Source organism: Cercospora kikuchii (genome assembly GCF_019650295.1).
Source record: "Cercospora kikuchii DNA, contig_00005, whole genome shotgun sequence".
NCBI lineage: Eukaryota > Fungi > Ascomycota > Dothideomycetes > Mycosphaerellales > Mycosphaerellaceae > Cercospora > Cercospora kikuchii.
The window spans coordinates 1380979-1401634 of record NW_025408586.1 but is presented as its reverse complement, the minus strand read 5'-3'; the positions used below and the strand labels follow the sequence as shown (position 1 = coordinate 1401634).

At 52.2% G+C, this 20656-nt stretch overlaps 9 protein-coding genes across 10 annotated transcripts; 4 read left to right on the top strand and 5 right to left on the bottom strand.

The window, feature by feature from the left end:
- Positions 1 to 765: 765 nt before the first annotated feature.
- CKM354_000832900 (uncharacterized protein) lies at positions 766 to 1923 on the top strand (the record flags this gene model as incomplete). The annotated part of the gene is made up of 1 exon (XM_044803700.1): positions 766 to 1923. The coding sequence occupies one exon, from the start codon at positions 766 to 768 to the stop codon at positions 1921 to 1923; it is 1158 nt and encodes a 385-aa protein (XP_044659635.1).
- Positions 1924 to 4628: 2705 nt separating this feature from the next.
- Positions 4629 to 6002, bottom strand: CKM354_000832800 (nucleoside transmembrane transporter FUN26; the record flags this gene model as incomplete). The annotated part of the gene is made up of 1 exon (XM_044803699.1): positions 4629 to 6002. The coding sequence occupies one exon, from the start codon at positions 6000 to 6002 to the stop codon at positions 4629 to 4631; it is 1374 nt and encodes a 457-aa protein (XP_044659634.1).
- Positions 6003 to 6631: 629 nt separating this feature from the next.
- CKM354_000832700 (uncharacterized protein) lies at positions 6632 to 8418 on the top strand (the record flags this gene model as incomplete). Its single annotated transcript, XM_044803698.1, has 2 exons — positions 6632 to 7024; positions 7084 to 8418. 2 exons carry the CDS (start codon positions 6632 to 6634, stop codon positions 8416 to 8418), a joined length of 1728 nt encoding a protein of 575 aa, XP_044659633.1.
- A 484-nt stretch (positions 8419 to 8902) lies between these two features.
- CKM354_000832600 (uncharacterized protein) lies at positions 8903 to 10012 on the top strand (the record flags this gene model as incomplete). Its single annotated transcript, XM_044803697.1, has 2 exons — positions 8903 to 9003; positions 9055 to 10012. The coding sequence occupies 2 exons, from the start codon at positions 8903 to 8905 to the stop codon at positions 10010 to 10012; spliced, it is 1059 nt and encodes a 352-aa protein (XP_044659632.1).
- Positions 10013 to 10666: 654 nt separating this feature from the next.
- CKM354_000832500 (uncharacterized protein) lies at positions 10667 to 12232 on the bottom strand (the record flags this gene model as incomplete). Its single annotated transcript, XM_044803696.1, has 1 exon — positions 10667 to 12232. The coding sequence occupies one exon, from the start codon at positions 12230 to 12232 to the stop codon at positions 10667 to 10669; it is 1566 nt and encodes a 521-aa protein (XP_044659631.1).
- A 658-nt stretch (positions 12233 to 12890) lies between these two features.
- CKM354_000832400 (uncharacterized protein) lies at positions 12891 to 14385 on the bottom strand (the record flags this gene model as incomplete). 2 transcript variants are annotated; one of them, XM_044803694.1, is made up of 2 exons in its annotated part: positions 12891 to 14218; positions 14271 to 14385. In XM_044803694.1, 2 exons carry the CDS (start codon positions 14383 to 14385, stop codon positions 12891 to 12893), a joined length of 1443 nt encoding a protein of 480 aa, XP_044659629.1. The 2 variants fall into 2 exon arrangements, with proteins under 2 accessions (XP_044659629.1, XP_044659630.1); XM_044803695.1 differs by having other exon boundaries at positions 12891 to 14215.
- Positions 14386 to 15481: 1096 nt separating this feature from the next.
- Positions 15482 to 15987, top strand: CKM354_000832300 (uncharacterized protein; the record flags this gene model as incomplete). The annotated part of the gene is made up of 3 exons (XM_044803693.1): positions 15482 to 15524; positions 15589 to 15682; positions 15765 to 15987. 3 exons carry the CDS (start codon positions 15482 to 15484, stop codon positions 15985 to 15987), a joined length of 360 nt encoding a protein of 119 aa, XP_044659628.1.
- A 337-nt stretch (positions 15988 to 16324) lies between these two features.
- Positions 16325 to 18011, bottom strand: CKM354_000832200 (uncharacterized protein; the record flags this gene model as incomplete). The annotated part of the gene is made up of 5 exons (XM_044803692.1): positions 16325 to 17147; positions 17207 to 17258; positions 17333 to 17522; positions 17613 to 17720; positions 17859 to 18011. The coding sequence occupies 5 exons, from the start codon at positions 18009 to 18011 to the stop codon at positions 16325 to 16327; spliced, it is 1326 nt and encodes a 441-aa protein (XP_044659627.1).
- Positions 18012 to 18948: 937 nt separating this feature from the next.
- Positions 18949 to 20016, bottom strand: CKM354_000832100 (uncharacterized protein; the record flags this gene model as incomplete). The annotated part of the gene is made up of 3 exons (XM_044803691.1): positions 18949 to 19009; positions 19073 to 19844; positions 19905 to 20016. 3 exons carry the CDS (start codon positions 20014 to 20016, stop codon positions 18949 to 18951), a joined length of 945 nt encoding a protein of 314 aa, XP_044659626.1.
- Between the last annotated feature and the right edge of the window lie 640 nt (positions 20017 to 20656).

The following is a 20656-nucleotide window of genomic DNA, read 5'->3' as shown; positions in this document are numbered from 1 at the left end:
TGGGGGTCCAGTGGTAGGTAGCTACGATGCTTTTCGCATGCCGACCCGACACCGAGCAACAACAATCTCTCAACCGATCGCCCAGGGCTCACACGCGCACGAAGGTGCTGACGCCCACCAGCCCACGCGCCAGCAAGGAACATTGCGAAGCCTCCCTGCCCGCTGCTCGATTCCTCGCCAACTCCGCTGCCAAATATCGCGACATCTACGGCCCTTCTGCCAATGCCTCAGGATCCCAGTCGCGCGTGACGTTGGGAAACTCACCGAGGACTCCACCATGACATTGTGACGATTCAGGATTGATGTCAATCAAGACTTCGTTCGATGATCGTCGCTGTGGTCGCATTGCTCGTGTAGAGACCAACGACTTGCTGTTGCAATGGCACATTGTTGCACATGCCACGATCGGAGTGGCCAATCTCTTCAGCTGTATGTCGCAGACACTCAGTTGCAAGTCTCCTGAACAGACTCCATCTGAAGCGCCCGTGCATGACCTACTGCTATACAACGTGTGAATGTCAGGAATGCGGCAGCAAGACATGTTCATGATGTCTACAGCGTGTCAAGCATGTCTTGATGTCCTGTCGCGCCTCAGACTGACCATTTAATGAGACATGCGAGACTGTGTGAGCCTGCTCTAGGTCAAGTAAGACACAATGCATGAATTGCTTATAAGTGAAGTCTCCTTCGTTGCGAGTATTGCAGACATATCACACCAAGGCAGAATCGTACCACAGCAGAATCACAACACAGCACACTGACAACATGAGCGACGCTACCGAACAGTTTCTATCTCATCTCGGGAAATGTCTTTGCGACTTGGCGAACAATCGTCCAACCGAGAGCAGTCGAGGATGGCTGCGCCAGCTCGCCGAAAAACATTCTTACAGCGCTCTTCCTTGGGTTCGAGATGGCGTCGAGCAAATCGAGCGGGAGATGCTTCACTTGAGAAAGCCAGTACATCAGAATGGAAAGGCGACGGATACCCAGACAATTGTCGATCTCAAAATCGCCATATATGACGAGCGTCAACAACACCAGGCGGCCATAGCCAAGCTGGAAGAAGCACTTCGGAAGCGACAACTGGTTGATGATGAGGCCACCACTGGAACCACGGAAGAAGTAATCGACAAGTCCCAGGCACAGTCGGCTGAATGTCAGAATCACGAAGCTGATATTCGCCTTCTGCTTGAGGAACTTGAAGCAGCGGACTCTGCCCGCAAAGCACTGCAAATCGAGCACGACGCTGTCCTCGAAGACCTGCACGACGCAAAAGAGCGCCGTACTGCTGCTCTTCATTACACCGACCAGTTGCAGTCAATATTGGGTGTCAATCTCCAAGCGTGGCACGATAGCGACTCTGTCGCTGAAGACTCTGTCAATGGGAGCAACGAAGACGCAGCGCCTGCAGGCCATTGCCGCTCACTCAGCAGTACCCCAAGTTCGCCCCAAGTAGTCGTACCGTCAACGCATGACATCCGCACACACAACTCGCCACCCTCACCAGAGCAGCCAAACCGTTCGCAGCAAGATCTCCATCCACTCAACCGGCGAGAGCAAGATTGTTTGCAACGCATATACGATCTAGAGACAGAAAACGAGAAGCTTCGGGAAGAACTGCAACTTTCTGAACAACTGCAGGCCGACACAGACGCTGACCTAACTGACATCCTCGAGGAGCCCCTTCAGGGCAGCGACGAGGTCGTCAAGTCTCCACGTCAAGTCGTAGAGCGACTACACGAAGAAGTAATCACTGCGCAACAAGCGATGACTTCTGACGAAAGTGGCGACGGATCTGATCAGGAAGAAGGCGTCGAAGCTGGGTGGAATGCTTGGAGAGCGCCACGAGTGACAGAGACCTTGGAAAGAGCATTGCATTTGTTGAATGATTGGCACAGGAGTCATTTTCATGTGATGCATTAACAAGATTATTCAATATTTCGACTACTGGCATTAATTGAGTCTCAGACTACTGCGAAGCAATCGAACATTTTCGTCCTAGACTCTTGATGCTCAGAACCATCGGTGAGACCTAGCAGCCCCTAATTTCCCGTTTCCCTAATTTCTCGCCACTCGATGCGTGCACATGCATGTTTTCAGTACTCCATAACATGCTTATGCCGTAGCCGGCCTCTGACAACCGCCATCTACGCAGGGAGATCCAGCGGGACAGTCTGCTCCCGATGAACACGGCTTTGGTACGCAACGGTCGCGATCATTGCACACTGAATACGCGGGGCAGCCAAATGCCCTGCAAGAGAACCTAGGAGGCCTGATCGGAATAGTACAATCACTGTTCTGGCAGACAGTACAGACTCCGTTTGTGCAGAATTCTCCATCGGCGCACTATTCAACGTTAGCAAGGCGTTTTTCAAAATAGACAGGCGAGGAACGTACAGCATTTCCGCACTCTCCGCAATTGCTACGGTCGGTCTGGTACGTTGTTATGTCCGTGCAGGCTCCATAGCAGAGTTCTTGGCCATCATCGCACTCTGGCGGGTTCGCCTGGCATCTGTTGAATTCGTTGCAGAAGGAGCCTTCAGGACACGTTGGCGTAGTGGCCCCCGCTACACATCGCTTTGGCCTGCAGTTCCCGAAATCGCAGTTTTCAAAGGATTCACAGTCCGAGTTTTGTCTGCAATTGAATAAAGGCACCTGCACGTTTATAACACAAGTGCCACCCCTGCAGATCAATCCACCTTCACAATCGCTGCTGTCAACGCATTCAGGCTCAGGAGTTGGAGGTGTCATGCACTTGCCGGCGGTGCAAGTCTGTCCATCGGTGCACTATTGAATGTTAGTAGGGTACTTCTCGAGGTAGAGTGCTGTAGACAAGCAAGAAACGTACTTTGGTACCGCACTTTCCGCAATTGTCCTTGTCGGTCTGGTACGTCGTCTTATCCTTGCAAACTCCCTTGCAGAGTTCTTGTCCATACCCGCAAGCTGGTTGAGGCGTCTTGCACTTGCCACTAATGCACTTCTTGCCATCGGAACACTACAACACATCTCAGCATCAATCGAAACACGCAAAGACGGCAAAGCATACCTTATGTCCACAAGTTCCGCAATTCTTGCTATCCTTACTCAAATTCGAGCAATACCCTCCGCAAGCTTTCGCACAACAAGTCTCAGGTTGATAACATTTCGGCTTCTTGCATTTTTCATTGACGCAAGAACAAACAGTCTTGATCTCTTCGTACTTGTAATTCTTCAGTGCTGCTGGGCATTTTGATCGGTCAAGTCTGTGGCTTGGAGGGAGAGATGCGCAGTATTCTCGTCCGTAACGATCCTGTGAGAGGCTGGACACGAGCAGCTTGTATTTGCCTGCAACCCAGTCAGTCGGAGATCAAAAGGCTTTGCGCAGTGTGAAGTTTACCTGAGTTGCACTGGTTGTTGTTTGCGTAGACGCCGAGGGAGGAGAGCGAGAGAAGTCCGAGGACTAGGCTTAGAGGTCCGCTCCTCATTGTTGCTGGTGGTCAATGTAGGAACAACAGGAGAGAGTCACGACAGCACCTGCGATTGCAGCAAGCCGAACAGACACTTTTATATTTCAAGATCCCCTTGCCAATCCTGGCCAGCGCGAACTGTGGCTGCGGCAGACACTTTGCTTTTCACGCGCCGTGGAATCGTCTGCCATAAAATGCTAATCCCAACTTGCACATCTTCCTATTGTAGAGCGCCACGAGCCAGTATGAGACGTTCATTACTCGCCCAGTAGGTCGAGGCCACGAGGGGAAGAGCAGCGCCCGCCGCCTCCTACAGTATGGCCCGCATCGGGAATGGAAACTAGCGAAGTGCCAGATCTGGCGTCGTCCACGTGGCGGTGATCTCAATTTTTGGCTGCAGGTGATCGGGCTAGATCGTGTATAGAGTGTGCAGCCTTGCTGCACGTCGGACTGAATCTGAGCTGCAAATGCGGTGAGCTGTGTTCTCGAGATAATCATGTGTACTGTATACTGTCATGATGTTCGAAGGCATACGAGACCTAGAGTAAATTCGTGAGCTGGGGTGACTGCGAAGCTACAATCGCAGTGATTGTAGACATGGCAGGTGTGCACTGGCAAGGCTGAAGCGCCGACAAGGCTGAAGCGTGGACAAGGCTGAAGCGGAAGCGAGAGGCGTCGAGTCTCCTCGATTTGAAAGTCATATCCCGTGTTGTTGTCCAATGAAAGAATTCCTTCATTCTTGGCTGAGCCGATGCGGCTCTATACTCGCAGACTCCAGTGGCACAACTCTCTGTGCATCAGTCGATGTTTTCTGTTCGCAGCACACGTACAGTCTCTAGTGGTCAGCCATTTCGGCACCGAATTGTGTTTGTCCAGCCAGACAACAAGTCAAAAAGCGGTCAAAGCGCCTGGGATGGGAACGTCTGCCGCTGGCGCGGGACTGACTCGATGTCGGCCGCTGAGCCGCCTCATCGTTCTAGAAGTTCTTGGCAATATCAAGGGAGGCTGATGCTAATTGATTGATGCTGAAGCGCATCACAGCCTTGTTCGACTCTCGTCTGACGCGGAATTCCAGCACTTCGCAACGCAGTCATGCCGGGACAAGAAAGTGAAATGCGTCTCGGTAGCACGATAACACGTAAAATTGTGATGGGATTTGGGTCAAAAGGGACTTCTGACTCTTCAGGTACCCGTGATGAAGAAGCTCAGGAGGCTGCCAACAGTCAAGCCTCCCACTAGGCTTAGACCCATGAAGCCGCCGGCAGCTTCACGTTCCTCCTCTTCCACCCATTCGTTGGCGCCAATCATACAAGTACTTCCCAGATAGCCATTCGAAAGGCCAAAAAGTAGCTGCACAACCACCAGATAGAAGAAGTCGCTCGAAATGATGGCCCCTTCATCACGGATGTTGCAGAGATGATAGAGGCCGACAAAGATCAATCGTGAAAGTGCCAACAAGAAGACGAGTCTTGGCCAGCGGGTCAATGATATTGATGGTAGAGCAGTGAGCAGTCGCCCAATCAAGTCACCAGCATTCCAGAAAAGTAGAGCCAGTGGAATAAAGCTAGCTGGTTGCAGAATCGCTGGCTGTTCCGAAGGAGGGCGAACGGATACGATGATTTGCGTGAAGACCGGGAACACCATGGTGACGGCAAATGTCACAAACACACCACCGGCCAGCCAGATGAGCTTCTTGAGCAGATAGAGGAGCGGTATCGACTTCTTCTCCACAGGCTCCTCCGCTTCACCAGAGTTTGAAAGCTGAATTTTCGCAGGTCTTCTGTCTCTCGCGACCAGTACCGAGAACGCCAGCAAGGTGACCACGCTGATAGCAGTTGCTGTGATGAAGTATGCCATGGCAGCTTTCCAGTTCACTGGCGGTGGTCCATGCGGTTCTTCCTGGCCCTCCCCTTCTCGCGGCCTCACACTCATTACTGACACGATCTGTGCAATGCAAGGTAGCACACCCGCTACCGCCTGTCCTGTCATGATTCCCTGCGTGAACTTGGGTTCTCCGTACCCGCTCACGAATGCAAAAACGCCGTTCTGGCAAAAGCCCGTTGCGAAACTTGTCAAAAACATCATCAACATCAGAAATGCAAAATATACTCCCGCTCCTGTGTCTATCGCTGTGCTCAAAGCCAACAAGGAGAAAACAATCATGTTGATCCCCAAACCCAAGACTATTCTCTTGCCATAATTCGCTCCGCTCTGCAGCCTTGACAGCACCAGCATGGTTGTCAGGTTTGTGAATGTCGAGACTGAGATCTCCGCTGCTTGGAAGTTGTCGAAGATCCACTGATTCGAGCGGAACCGTGACTGGAAGTAGGGACCTGCTGCGAGGAACATGTTCCAAGCCCAGAGCATAGACACGCCCAGGAGAAGGAAGATGGAGTACTCGATGTAGAAGCCATTATTACTGTGTGCAGGTTCGTGGTGGGGTTTGGGCTGAAGGGCGGAGGTGCTATTGACGAGCTCGTTGTCGTCCTCAGACTCCGCTACGGGGACGTAGGATTGCTGTGGCTGGCGCTGCCAGAGCGAACGGAGGCGGTCCATGGCGGTGGGTGGGTGTTCTGTGGTAGGGAGAAGCTGTACCCGATGGTTCAGGTCTGTGACGACAAATGCTGGACTGCCATGTCAATGATAGAGACTGGCAGTGGGGGTGATGAGTGAGGCGGTCGGTGATCAGAAGACGAGGTGTCTCGTGTCTCAGATACGGTCATGCATCATCAAGTCACGCTCGACACGCGCCTCGCCACGAGGCCAACGTCGTCATGTGAAGCTTGGCGGGGAGCGACGACAACAACATGAAAACCATCGGATTTTCCTGACTCTACGGCTCGTGATATTGAAACGTACCCCCAGCTATGCTACGATGCCAAGAGCACGCCTCATTGAGGTCAGATAAGAGCTCGTGCAATGACTCTGGGCTGCTGTGCACTAGAGCAATCATGAAAAGGATGCGAGCCACACTACGCGCTGCGCGAGGCTGAGCGCGTAGCGGCCGCTTCTGGCTCGAAGCGCAGACGCTCAGAGTTCAGTCTCGATCATTTCAAGATCAGCCTCCTGCCAGCATCGCGACCCCTGCAGTGTGCACGCTGACCTAGGGCGAGGCCCTTCTCTTTAGAACAGTCAGCGTACTCCAAGCCCCGAGATCTGTACGTCTCCGATGTCGAGAGTAAGGTATGGACCTTAGCAACACACGGTCCTCCCGGAACACGTCAACCGCCCGACAGCATCAACGTCCCCTGCCCGGCATTCCGTACAGACCATCAAGCTGCAAATCCAGCGGCAAACGCAGCCTAACTGACATCTACAAATCTTTGGGAGCAGAGTCTTTTCGAGTCGTGCAGCTACATGGCTTCTCGGATCACGGTGTTCTCCAATGCTCATTCGAGCACATCCCGCTTCCAACATCGCAGTCGAGCACACACTTTGCCGCGATATCCTATACTTGGTCGTCGGCTGACGGTTTCTGGTATGGGAGACACAACAACTCGCTCAAGCTGATTGTTATCAACAATGAGAATGTTCTGGTCTCTGACAAGGTGGCAAATATTCTCAATTTGATGCTACGCGTACGTGATCTTTGAAGAACCGTTGACCTCAAACGTGCAAGCTGATCGTTCATTCTTAGACCGGACGAATGACTATTTGGATCGATGCTTTGAGTATCAATCAAACCAATGACGCGGAAAAGTCCGTGCAGGTAGCGAAGATGCACTTGATATATGGATGCGCTTCCGAGGTTTGTGTCGTTCTCGGCTCTCCAAACGAGAGGGTCGACTCCTTTCTGGACAGTGTGAATGCGGAAACTACAAATCCGGCGGAAATGGGAACGCCGCAGGACATGTTGAGATCTTACGATGAGCTCACGGCCAAGGAGAGGGCCAGTTGGCGCCAGAAGAATGCATATGGCGGCTACCTCCGACTGGCTCGCAACAGGTATCGGAGAAGAGCGTGGATCATCCAGGAGTTGGTGCTAGGCAGAGAGATCACGCTTTTCTGCGGCTCCCGTAGCATTGAATTCGCCAAGCTCTGCGAGCGCGTTGTCCGCCTCCGACAAGTTCAGGAACGCAGGATGGACTTTCGAAAGCTTTCAGGATTCGTCGCTACTTCCGAGGGTATAGTGAGCAAAGGCAGCATGGCTTGGATTGCGACCGTCAAATGCCGATTATGTTCACAATCTGTTGATTGTCTGCCCCGAATGCTGGTACTGGAACTTCTACGAGATACAAAGGGATGGAACCAGTGCATGGACGCCAGAGACATACTGTACTCCAAACTTGCTCTGGCGACCGACGCTCGGGCCCTTGTTCCTCGTACAGACTATAGAATGCCTGTGGATGCCTTGTATCGAAACTTTGCAAGAGCACATATCGAATTACACGGAAACTTGGACATAATTGGTTTCGCGGCTTTGGCACGAAACAGATTGCATTTGCCAAGTTGGGTGCCGAATTGGACTGCTGCAAGCCGAGAGTGGGCTCCCCAGAGGCACAGTAAAATACCATCTCTGGTCTATCCCGAGCAATGCTATCCTCCCATCATATCTGAAAACGGACTGGAGCTCATCGTTAAAGGCAGAATCATAGATCGGATAACAACATCATGGTTTGGGAACCTACAGCGTCTGAACGACAACACAGCATTTGCTCAAAGTGATCACGGCGTGCCTCTACAGATATATCTACATCCAAGCGAATTACCGCGCACAGGCGATCTGATATGCATCCTTCAGGGCTTCCGCACTTTCGTATACTTGAGGCCAGAAGGTGAAGCTTACCGTCTGGTGGGCAGGCATGAGCTGTGCCAGAATTGGATACAAGGCGGCAAGTTCGATTTTTTCCGGTTGCTACCAAACTTTCGAGTACATGACCCCTTCTCTTACTATGGAACGAAAGACTTGGATGATCCTGCGGTGCTTTCACACGCTCTGTCATGCCCGGAAATTGAGTTCAGGATTCGATAACATGTTGCAATGGTCGCAAATGGACCTATTAATAAATTTCAGTCTGCCCGCGACAACTTGCTTTCCGATCTCTACACTTCTCCGATGCTCCCACGAGACACTCTAGCTAATGAGTCAAGGAACGAAGCGGGACGAACGAATCTGTAAGCCTGATCTTCGCTGGCGCACTACTTCTACATGTGGGTTGAGAACCTTTCTGCCCCCAAGAACATGTACCTGCTGTGAGGACTGAACTTCGATCCCACAGACTCCATCGAGTTCTCTAAGCAGAGAATTCCTAGAAACTCTTGCCAGTGTTCAACTAGTCTTCGTCGACGACAGTCATCCGCAAAAGTGGAGAGCGAGAGGCATATGTGACGCAACATGACGCTCATTCCGTGGAGCTTCCTGGAGACGATCATTAATATGCGTTATGCTTCAGTTGAAAGCTTATTCTTTGCACACTCCAAGCCTCATCCGAAATCCCCTTGGAGCTCTAAACAAGATGAAAGCCATCGCAGTGTCAGAATATGGCTCAATCGACAACCTTATTAGCATAGAGACAGACTACCCCAAAGATCCCGAAGGCTATGATGTGCTTGTCCAGTCTGTACAATGCCTATTCCCGTCGATCGAATCCATTTAACAAGCATTCAGAGTACAAGCCTGCTCAGTCAACCCTGTAGACACAAAGGTCCGCGCGGGAACCTACGACGACTATCCCGACTACTACGACCGCACACCAGCTCTCCCTCAAATCATCGGCTTTGACGGCAGCGGCACTATTCTCCAAACCGGACCTGATGTCAAAGATTTCTCTCCAGGCGATCAAGTCTTCTTCTCCGGCTCCCCAATTCGCCATGGCTCTAATGCCTCTTACCAGCTCGTCGATTCTCGCAGCATAGCGCACAAACCAAAATCCTTAGATTTCGTCCAAGCGGCTTGTATGCCATTGACCTGGATCACAGCTTGGGAAGCGCTAGTTGAGAGATTAGAAATTCAGAAAGGAGAGAAAGCTGGGATTCTGATTGTCAATGGTTCGGGAGGTGTAGGAAGTGTTGCGTCTCAGATCGCGAGAGAAATACTCGAGTTACCTGTCGTGATTGCCACGTCTTCGAGACCGGAAACGACAGAATGGACGAAGAGTCTTGGAGCAACGCATACGGTTAACCATCGCGAGGATGTCGTGGAACAAGTCAAAGCATTGAAGCTTGATGTTCCGATCAAGTATGTGTTCATCACGCACACGCCCGCATCGAAGTATATTCTCGACTCAGCGAAGATTTGTGCACCGTTCGGGAAGGTGTGCTCGATTGTACAGGACAAGGAAATCCCTATGTATGGGACAGAGTGGATGGCGAAGAGTCTGACGTTTACGTGGTGTTTGTTGGGGACGAAGCCATACTATGGAGTCGATGTGGAGTCACATGGGAGGATTCTGAAGCGATTGGCCGAGTGGGTTGATGAGGGGAGGATCAAGTGTCATCACACTCAGACTTTACCGTTGACGGTTGAAGGAGTAAGAGAGGCACATAGGAAGATTGAAGAGAGTGGGGTGAAGGGAAAGATTGGGCTTAGTGTGGATGGGTTGAAGACTGGAGAGGCGTTCACTTGAGCCTTTAAAATTCAGTACTATGTACATTCGGACAGCCGCACTGGGATCTTCATTAGTCCATTCCTGAAAGACTGTTATTTCTAGGTCTGCGCTAAATGCCAGCGCTGGTCCTGCCACGCCTTTCAAGGCGGTTATGCTGGCCTTTCGCATCTCTACCAGAGGAGAGCGGCATTTTGCCGTTGCCTCGACACGTACCACCACGCCCTCAGCGATGGTCGGACTAATTATACCGCCCTTACCTTCGTCATATTGAATCAAGCCCTTGTTGATGAGACTTTTGCGCTGCTGTAATGCACAGGCTGTGGCAAGGTGAAGGCATTGGTAGGATTTTCTGGAAAGACGACCAGTAGCGGCACACAGTGTCGCTGGCGTGCCATGTCAATAATAAGCAGCCGAAGTATGCGCCTTTGAAAGTGTCGAGCAGGCCATAAACTCCTTCTACAGGGCTGTCTCCCATACTCCACGTCCACGTTCGGAGCCACCAATTTTGCCATCGCCTCTGCTGGCGATCGACGTCAGTAGAATGAATGGAGTCATACTCGATAACACGCATAACCCGTGGCAGATCGTCACGTTGTGATGTTTTGGCCACAATTACAGTGATATTGGTCATGACTTGCAGACAGAACAGAATGGTCTTGTGCCAACATCTTTTCACCCCAGAAACCTTTTTATTTCCCCACCGACACCTTCAAGATCCAGCAAGAAAGTGTCATGACCAAACAGACTGCGATCTTCTCCCAGCTCAGCGTGCGATACGCTGCGGTTGCCAACACGTCGGAGAGTCTCCGCAATCTCACGCTGTTGCCACGCTGGAAACAAGATATCGGATGCGACGCCTACAACAAGCGTTGGAATGTCTCGCAACGATGCCAGACCTCTGACTAAATCTTCGGGCGGACCAGACGAGGGATGTCTTGGCTTGGCAGAGTCAGACAAGGAAGCGGCCATGATATCGGCAGATGACTCTTGCTCTTCATATGGTTCATCCGGAATACTCAGGACACATCGATCGAGCTCTGCTTGCTCTTTGCTGACTGCATGCTTTAGCTTGTCCGCATTCGCTATTCTGCGTTCCGCAGTCGCGTCTTGAAGCTCCTTGCCCAGGTCGAAGAGGTCCATGGCTTTGCTGACATAGAGGAGGCTGTTGGCGTCGTATTCCAGACACCACTTCTCACCTGCGTGATCGAGATATGTTTCGATGAGGAAGTCTGGACAAAGCGCAGGAGGCTTGCCAGGATCTGCTCTTTGCCTCCCAAATCGCTTTTCCCATTCTGGACCAGAGCGGTACGTGATTGTTGCAATTTCTCGCGCCAACTTCATTCCTGTATGTGGTGGGATGCTGTCGTAGTAGTTGCCCCTCGTCTTGGCCCAGGCTGGGTCATTCATCAAGACCTGCCTTTGACAATGTCGCATTGCGATACTGGAAGGTGTACTTCGCGCGCAGCCCGATACGGACACAATTCTGCCCACACGTTCGTTGTCCAAGACTCCGAGTGCGAGCGACTGCATGCCTCCCATACTATTGCCAACACTCGCATATAACTTCTTGATGCCCATCGCATCGAGCAATCGGAATTGTGCTCTCACCATATCTTGCATCGTCAAGATCGGAAAGCTGGTGCCGTAGTGCTTGCCAGTCAATGGGTCAATGCTACTCGGTCCAGTGCTCCCGTAGCAGCCTCCAATTACGTTTGTGCATATAACGAAGTATTTGTCCGTATCCAATGGCGCGCCAGGACCAATGAACTTCTCCCACCACCCTGGTTTTGAATTGGCCTCTGTGCTATGTGCATGACTGCTGGCCGACAGCCCGGTATGTAGCAAGATTGCATTGCTCTTATCTGCATTCAGAGTCCCCCATGCTTCCCACGCAATGTCATACGAAGGCAGAACTCCACCCCAGTCGAGTAGAAATGGTTCGGCCGAGTGGAAGGTCTCGTGTTTGCCGGAGGTGTACGACGGTTCTGGCCCAGACAATGAGCGCTTCTTGGACAGCTGACGTGTGCGGTCTTCGGCGTTATCGAGGCATGGGAAGGATAGTTGGGGATTGGAGATGGACGAGCCAGTAGGCTTGTCTTCCTGTATAGGCTGCTGCGCGAATGCTTGGGCCTGCTTTGAGGTGTGAAAGTATCGTATCGGCGTATTTCGGGGCGTTTCCGGCAATGTCCGCGACTGCTTCACTCTGGCGAAGTATCGCAGAGCTCGAGGCGCGCTCATTTTGCCGTGGACGCTCAGAGAGGAACGATTGAGCAGAGCGACAATGGACGTCGACAACATATTTCTAAGTTGAGCGTAATTAACCTTAATCCGGTTAGGTTTCCCAGGTGGGCCCGACCGCACTTCACTTCTGGCTTCTGCTTTCACGTTCCTTTGTCTCACACATTCTGTCTCCATCAGCCTCATTAATGGTTGCAGTGCAGCTTGTGCAGATTCAGCAGCATGCAACTGGAGTGGATCTGCGGAGAGATCGGGCGCGTCTTCTCCCCCTCTGTTTCCGCTGCGAAAGTTGCCCGGGCACTGCCTCCAACCATAGCGCCACTGAACAGCACGGGATTCATGGAGATACCCTCGCGAGGGGCACGTTGAACGCCCTCCCGTTCTCCATCGCCCCGCTGCCTCTGAGTGTCGAAGCGATGGCCGACCGCTACCAGATCTAGGCATAGCTGCTTTCGTGAGGGCAGATGCATGGAGACACGATGATAGTTTGCAGAGTGAATCTCTTGTAAGTGAGGATCAACAACTTTTAATTCTTCCGCGCGCGCGGGTATCACATTGAAACAACTCGCCATCTCTGTCAATCGCTCTGCAGGAACAACCATCACCATGGTGCCAACAAGAAAACTGCCCAAAAAACCAATCACAAGTAATCCACGAATTAATCATCCTCCGGCTCAACCTTGATTGCCACCTCAGATGTGGCTTGCGATCGCTCCAGACTCTTCTTCAACCTCAATGCTTGTGCCTTCTCCCTCTCGATCTGCGCTATAGCGGCAGCAGTGCCCCAATGCTCTCGGAAGCACTCGATCGACAGGAGTGGGGCCGGCTCGCTAAAGTGCTTCGCTCGGTCATCAGCTAGCAGCAAAAGCCAGTCAGCTTCATACTTCAGACTGGACCAGAGCACCAGAGATCCTTTTTGTAGCCGCAGAAGTTCTTCTGCGTCACGAGGTGGGACAATTCTTCCTCCGAAATACAGTGCTTCGTCCACGCGTCCAAGGAAGGCTTCGATACCGTGGAGCCTGGCAACCTGGAACTTGGAGATATCGAACAAGACGCTGTAAATCTTGGCGTCCTCAGCGCAACGGATGGGATGAGATTTCCGGGCTGAAGCGCAGAACTTCCTGGCTGGGTCAAATCCGGATGTCTTCGCGCCCTTCTGCCAGAAGACCTCATGGCAGTCCAATTCGCTGGCATTATCCTCGGGATCAGAATCGAAAACGTCGGCAAAAATGTCGACGAACGCCTCCGGTCCCCAACCCTCTGCTTGACGGACTAGTTCTTCTGTCGAGGCTATCTCTGGTCTAGGGGCATCTTCGATATACGCTCGACCGGTCTCAATCATGTCGAAGAGCTCTTGGTGCAAACGTCTCTTCTCGGCCCTCTTCCTTTGCAGTACACCGTCACTCCAACCCCCATTCGGAAGTGCAGCGTCCAGGAAGTCAATGTCGCTCAACCAATTTTGTATGTTGTCGCGGAGGAAGAGATCAAGGTTGGGTATCTTGCCCTCAAATGATTCGACTGTGTATGAGTTTCGTACAGCCTCAGGAGCCACACCTTGATAGAACACGGGATATTCGACTCCACAGGACTTAGCGCGAATGTCACTCTCGAGCAGCTCGGGGCTTCTCGATGATGGGCTGCGCTCCCGGTCCATGCCGACTTCCGTCAGGGAGGCGTTAGGGGTATCTTGTAATGGGCTGGAATCCCGGTTGAATGCATTGACGCGGTCCTCGTGGTAGTGTTCGATTAGATCCTGGACTTCTAGCTGCTCTTTTATCGCCATGGCATTCCCCACAGGATCTTGCTCCAGAAATTCCAAGCGCGCGCCGACAGTGTCTCCGCAGGTCGTGAGATACTCGCTGAGCTCGTCACTGTCAAGCGGAAGGCCATCGGCGTAATCCTCGTCGTACTCGAGTTCGCGGTCGTGGTCGTCGCACTCCACTTCTTCATCTTCGTCATCGGTGGTAGCTGGCGAGGTAGAGACTGCTGGCCCATATCAGCGTCCGTTCAGCCATGACCGCCACACGGCTGCACGTACAATTCAATGGATGCGTCGAACCTCCAATATATGGGCAGTTTCGACCGGCGGCCTGACGATCTGTGCCGTCATTGGTGATCAAAGCTGCTGGGTTTGCGTGCTGCGACCACGGCATCGTGATTACAAGTTGCCGACGTGCTGCTGCTGCTGATGATAAATGCTGCTGCGGACTGCTGAAAGATCGAGACGGCTGCGCTCGAGACGGAGCTGGCGAAGAGGGTCCTGTCGTTGTCGCCGTGCAGTGGACTCGAGCGGTCTTGGCATGTTCCACAAGCTAGCCGCTAGCGCGTGTGGGCTATAAAATGGCCGCCGTTCCGAACTTGCTTCCTCTTCCTTCCCTCAACTTTCCACATCATTCGGGGTTGTGCAGGTCTTGCCCTCTGAGACGGCCGTCACAGGTTGACGTTACCTTCAGATCGTCGATGCGTACAAAGTATGGCTTCAATTCAACCTTGGCGCGCTCGTCATGGGAGGCAGGAAAATGCGTTGGCCTGTCGCGTTGGGTCCGATCCCCAGCAACACGGGCCTGGACTGAGAGCGGGTCGAACTTCCGGAGCGGTGGAATTACCGGTTGCGAGGACCTGAAAGGAACATCTGGGGCTTCCACAACGGTCGAGGAAAAGGTATATAGCTGTAGGAGTGCTAACAGCTCGGCAGATTCGAAACCACAACACGCTTTGTCTACGCCTGGTCTACGCCTGGTCTACGCCTGGTCTACGCCTCCACTCGACCCCATTGCACTCACAGTGACAACACCCAAGCCCTCCACCAGCTCGCCTCCCTCCTCTCCCCTCCCCTCCCCTCCCCTTTCCTTTGGCACATCTCTCGCATTCTCCTCCTCTCCTCCCCCCGTGCGTGCGTGATGACTTGTAGGCTCAAACGGTAGGTCATCGATTCTTCAGCCAAAGGCTGGGGCTCGGAGACCACCATGTGCATATCATATTCTCGTCCGCCAGACATGGCATGGTTCAGCAGCCTACAGACTGTGCCTCGATCCCAACTCGAGTCCACCGGAAACTTCGAGCCGCGACTCGCCAACTTGCTAAAGTCAACTCGTGCCTCCAGCGCCCTTCCCCTCCTCGGCTTCTCACCAACATCAACAGCAAAGCAGCAGCGCCATCCACACCTCCCATCTTGCGCGCCGCAGCTCAAGCCTTCACATTAGCATGTCTGCGAAATCGGAAGGCCGTGCTCGTCAGCCCCCAGCCAAAATGCGCAGACTGCGCAAGAAATATCATCGTTCTCACGCTTTAGGTGCGAACTCGATCGCGAACTTGTCCTTGAAAAGCCGGCACTAACAGCTCTCCTCTCTACTCAGCCGTCAAAGATGGCATCCCACTTCCAAGTCACGACCCCGCCATCCAAGCTGCGCAAGAAGTTAAGAAGGCGGTGCCGATCAACCGCTGGAAAAAGTACGTCTTCACCATTGCTCGCCTGAGCAGTTGCCACAAGGCCGCACCCGGGTGGACAAGGTCTGACTAAATGGCTGTGTAGGTACAAACCTCTCGTGGTCGAGCTGACAGACCCGACGGCTGTTGTTGCGGTGACACGGATTCTGGAGGCAGACATTGAGAAGATGCGAGTGCAAGAGGAACATTTCCAGCCGTACACGAACTACTTTCACAAGAAGTCGTGTGTGCTTGAGGGGGCGGAGAAGCAGTTGGCGGAGTTGAGGAAGATGTTCGGAGACAAGGAACAGATACACACTGAGGTCTGATGGGCGAAAGGTCTCAATTGCGGCGAACGAGCTCTGGAGAGGGTCGTCGGATACTGCTGACTGAGCCGCATGCTCTCGGGGTCCCAAGGGACGAACGTCAGCAATTGGCGGCGCACATGCTGTTGCGTAGATACGAAGACTGCCTGTAGTTGGGTCTGCCAGCGCCAATGAGACTTGCATAATATCGCGACTGTTCGACCTTGACACTGCCAACAACGCAAAGACGTCAATGCTCACAGTGGAGAAGAAGATTGTATACATTCCAAAACCTCATCTTTCGTTCAGTGAGCACAAGACGTACCAGTACATCTCAAACATAAATCATTAAAAGTTCTCATCAAACCATCTCCCTCTCCATCCTCTCCACATCCCTCGCACTCCTCATCGCCCTCCCATTCCCTGCCACAGGCCGAAAACTCTCCACCTGCTGAATCTCCCTCTGCACCAAAATCTCATTCGGATTCTGCCTTCGCGGTTGCTGATGCTGATGTTGATGCTGCTGATGTTGATGCTGAACATGATTTTGCGGACTCGACGGCCGACTGCCACTTCCCTGCTCACCATCTTCCCCAATCAACATCCCCTTTGTACTTGCCATCTCAATCTCTTCCACATTCTCCAACACGACATGTTTCTTCTCGTCTGACCGAGCAGAATATTTCCCTCCGAAAGATCCCATGCCACCGTTTGCGTGCATCCCACTTGCTCGACGACTTCGTCGATCTTTTCGGCTTCCATTGTTGAATGTTACGCTTCCGTCTCCTCCGCCGGATCTGGACTCGAATGTTGCGGCTGCGCCTGAGCCGCCTGTGCCGAGTTTATTGCTTCCGTCTGTACTTCTCCCACTTGTCATTGATCGGAAGATTTTTGGGAAGAGGCATCGTAGTGTTGGGAGGCAGGCACAAATTAAGCCGATGTTGATTTCGATGTCACTCCAGACCATGACCATGGGGTTCACGTAGGTGATGTCTGTGGTCTTCCAGAGAGTGACAATGGAAGGGACGCGGAGGATCGAAATAATGACGACGAACCCTGCGAGGGCAAAGACGGACATAAGGGCGTAGCGCTGTCGAGGTGGAAGTTGAAGTTTGTGGAGGATCGCGAGGGGGAGTGCGGCGATGAGGATATCGGTGGACATGTTGAGAGCGCAGGACGCCATCCTGGAGAGCTAACTGTGAGCATTCCCACGCGTTGCAAGCTGGATCGGCGATATGCTTACGAGTTCGCGAATTTGTTCTGGCAGTGAAACGGCTTGATCGAGCGATCCCAGACTGTGGATGTACCAGATTAGCAACGCAAGTCTTTTCCCTTCCACTCTCATCGGTTGACATCGAGAAAGACTCACAGGCAGCCACAGGTGAGCAAACGAAAATCGCCGCGAAAAATCTCCATACCGCGTATACGATCACAATCGCCATGGATATGTGGACCGCGAGCTTGAAGCCTTTTTGTGGGAATAGTCGTTTATACTGCATCAGAATGGCCAGCTTAGTAAAGCAGAGAGAGATATTGTAAACGATAATCATGACGAAGAACTGCCAACATCAGCATATGGTTAGCATCTTGTAAGTAACAGCCGAGCAAGTCGTATGTCTCTGTTCTGTGCTCTGTGAAGTGTGACTTACAGCTCTCTTCTGCAAGAATGCCTCATGTGGCTTAAGTTCCTTGACATGTTTCCCAAGTCCAGTTTCCACTTGCGCAATAATCGTAACAGTCGTCGCTATCGAAAAGAGCTATAGCACCCAATGGGTTGCACGTCAGCTTTGTCACTTCATTGCATCGATGAACCCTGTTTCTCTTCCATCGCGATACACACAGTCGATCGCAGCAGTAACAAAAGCCTTACTGATGGGTAGTATATTTTCTCTTACCATTGAAACCATCGTACTGTAATCATCCCACCCGGCATTCTTCGTACAAAAGAATCTCGCATAGATTCTTAGTATGACTGCCACACCAGCGAGAAACGGCATGATGATGCATGTCGCCACGACAGCAGTGGGCGACGCCCAGCCATGAAGCATGGCGGTAACCGATGACGACGCTCAGAGATGGCCACGGACGTGCGCTAGATTCGATAAACGCGTGCTGTACTGGATTCCACTTGTCGGACGTGTCGTGCTTCGCTACTTGCAGTCGCGGCAACAAAGATCGGCAGTGAGGTCTTGGATCGTTAACTTGTGCTGGGAACGAGATAGTGCTGGGCCTAGAAAGGGGACTGCAAAGGAGAGGGTCGTGGAGTGTAATCACTCTTTTGGGGGAGGAAGCGATTTTTCCTGTGCCCTTGTGAGTTATGGCGTTATCTTGGGTAGAGCCTGGCGATATACCATGTCTGAAGCCCGTGTCTGTTGGCTCTCATCAGCTCGCATCGCATTCTTCCATGCTGTGCTCGTATAGTTTGAGCTTCGGTTGACCATCTGCCAACAGCTCGAGAACGTATGCAGCTTTGGCTCATTTTGTAAATCTTTACACAACCTGATGTCGCTGGAGGTCTCCATTTAGAGACTCGGCCTGGACTGGCGAGCAAGTTGGGGTGCTTGATTTTAGGTTTCTGTCAAATGTCCCCGCTGTGAAGTTCGATGTTTCGACAAGGGCACCCATGGAGTCTTCTCCGCAAAACGCCAAAGCTCAACATAGGGCTGCGTCTGTGCTCTCAAACTTGTTGTCCGAGTACCGTTCTTGGGTCTTCTTGCGAGCTGTTACGTGCGTAGTCTCTGTGGCCTTAGCAGTGGGATGCTCAGCAGTTTGAAAGCTTGGTGACCGTGCCAAAAAGCTTCGAGGCTTAATGAGATGGCCTAGATTCGCCTCGACGAGGTGGCTGTTTGGTACTGATCTTCGCATACTAGGTGTACTATTCTGTATCCTCTATCATGAGTGCAGTCACGCCAGTTCTCAAAGCTCCGAGAACGCCATGCTGAAAAATCCGCAGTCCATCGTACTTTTACCTTCTCGACCAGTCTCTTAATGTCCACCCGTTGTGGGCAATCCCAGGTACACCTTGAACGAATCATAGATCAACCACCTGTAAAGCATTATTGGTTAGTAAACTTCCACGGAGTGAAGAGTTGGCTAGAACAGAACTTACTGGAACGCCGTCAATGTACCAATCATCGCAATTCTCACCGGTAAGCCATTCCATAACCCCTTGAACCCAATCTCCTTATAAATTCTTCCAATAGCCTGCCCCGCACCTTCACCCTTTTCCTTGTTGGCATTCAACTTACTGACCATCACATCCGCCGGATGCGAGATGACCGCACATCCAATTCCGGCAATGTATCCTCCCAAGAAACTCACTCCAGTTTGTTGCAATGTGTTGTATTCTTCCTTCTTCTTCCCCAACGTCTTGTAGATTTGTGCCACAGCACTCTCGAACGTCGCGAACTTGACCATTGTGTAGGGAATCTGTCTCGCCCACAATGGGGCAAGTCCCTTGTACAGCCCACCAAATCCTTCCTCTTTCACGACCTTTCCCCAGCCCTCTCGCAAGGTTGTCGCATAAGGTGGAATTGTGGTCTGCATCCTCACCTTGATCGCCTCGAAGGGACAAAGGAAGACATCAGCAATCGCCTCGGCCGTCGCGGAAGCTCCGAGATATACGATCGTCTTTGGAGCATTGGGGAACAATTTCTCGCCGTAATAGTATTTGAAGACCTCGTAAGCGCCGTACTTGCCCGCGCCTTGGAAGCTGTAGCCGATGAAAGTGGGACTCCAGCCGGTGAAGATCCCGCGCATTCCTTCATTGCGGAAAATTTTGGACCAGGCTTGGAGGTTGGAGGTGTAAAGTTTGGCGTCGACTTGGCGGCGACATTTGACGAGATCGAGAGGCGTGACTGAGGTGTGAGTAGGACCACAAGCTGGTAACGTTGTCAGTTGCTGAGTTCATAGAGTGTCCAGATAGCAGCAAGAGAGCCTACCGATGATGCCGCCCAGAGTGCATGCCGCGAAGTATTGGGGACTGAAGAGCTCGATCTTCTGCTTAGGCGTTTGCGTGGCGCCGCCTTGCCCGCCTAGAGCTTTGGTCGCCATTGTTGCTTGAAGCTCTTTGCTAAAGTCGTTTGTCCGGTCGCACTCCCCAAAGCTGGACTGTGCCACAAATTCGTCCCAAGCGACGTCTCAAATACCCAATGATGAGAGAGGAGAGTTGGGAGGAACAGCAAGAAAACACCAAATCGGCAAATCAACTGGGAAGTTGTAGAGCAGAGGCAAGAAAGTACTTATCGTCGGAGGCAGGTGGTCACCATTGTGCGATGTTCGGCATCGCTGAAATCTTTCGTCACCGTCCCGTCGACATCCGCAACGGTCAACAATGATGGAAGAGGACATGGCAGAGGTCGATCGTGAACCATGACGTCGCGGGGCTTGATTTCGTCCTCTCAGTCAGCAGAACAAGCTCGCGTCTCGGCACGACTTAGCCGACTTTGACACCGACCACCGAAAGCTTGTGCTCAAGCCGGATTCAAGATGATAAGAAATGGCTTTGGACAACGGTAGTTGTAGCTGTGCCGTAAAGAGATCATAGTGGTAGTCTCGACGCTCGACGCTCTCTCTCAATATACAGTGCTGCCTCAAAGTTCCAGTATCATATCACACATAGACCCGGCGCCTCGCAGTCCCGGATAACACCATTCGTCCCATTCCATGCTATTCCCAATCTCAAAACTCTAAA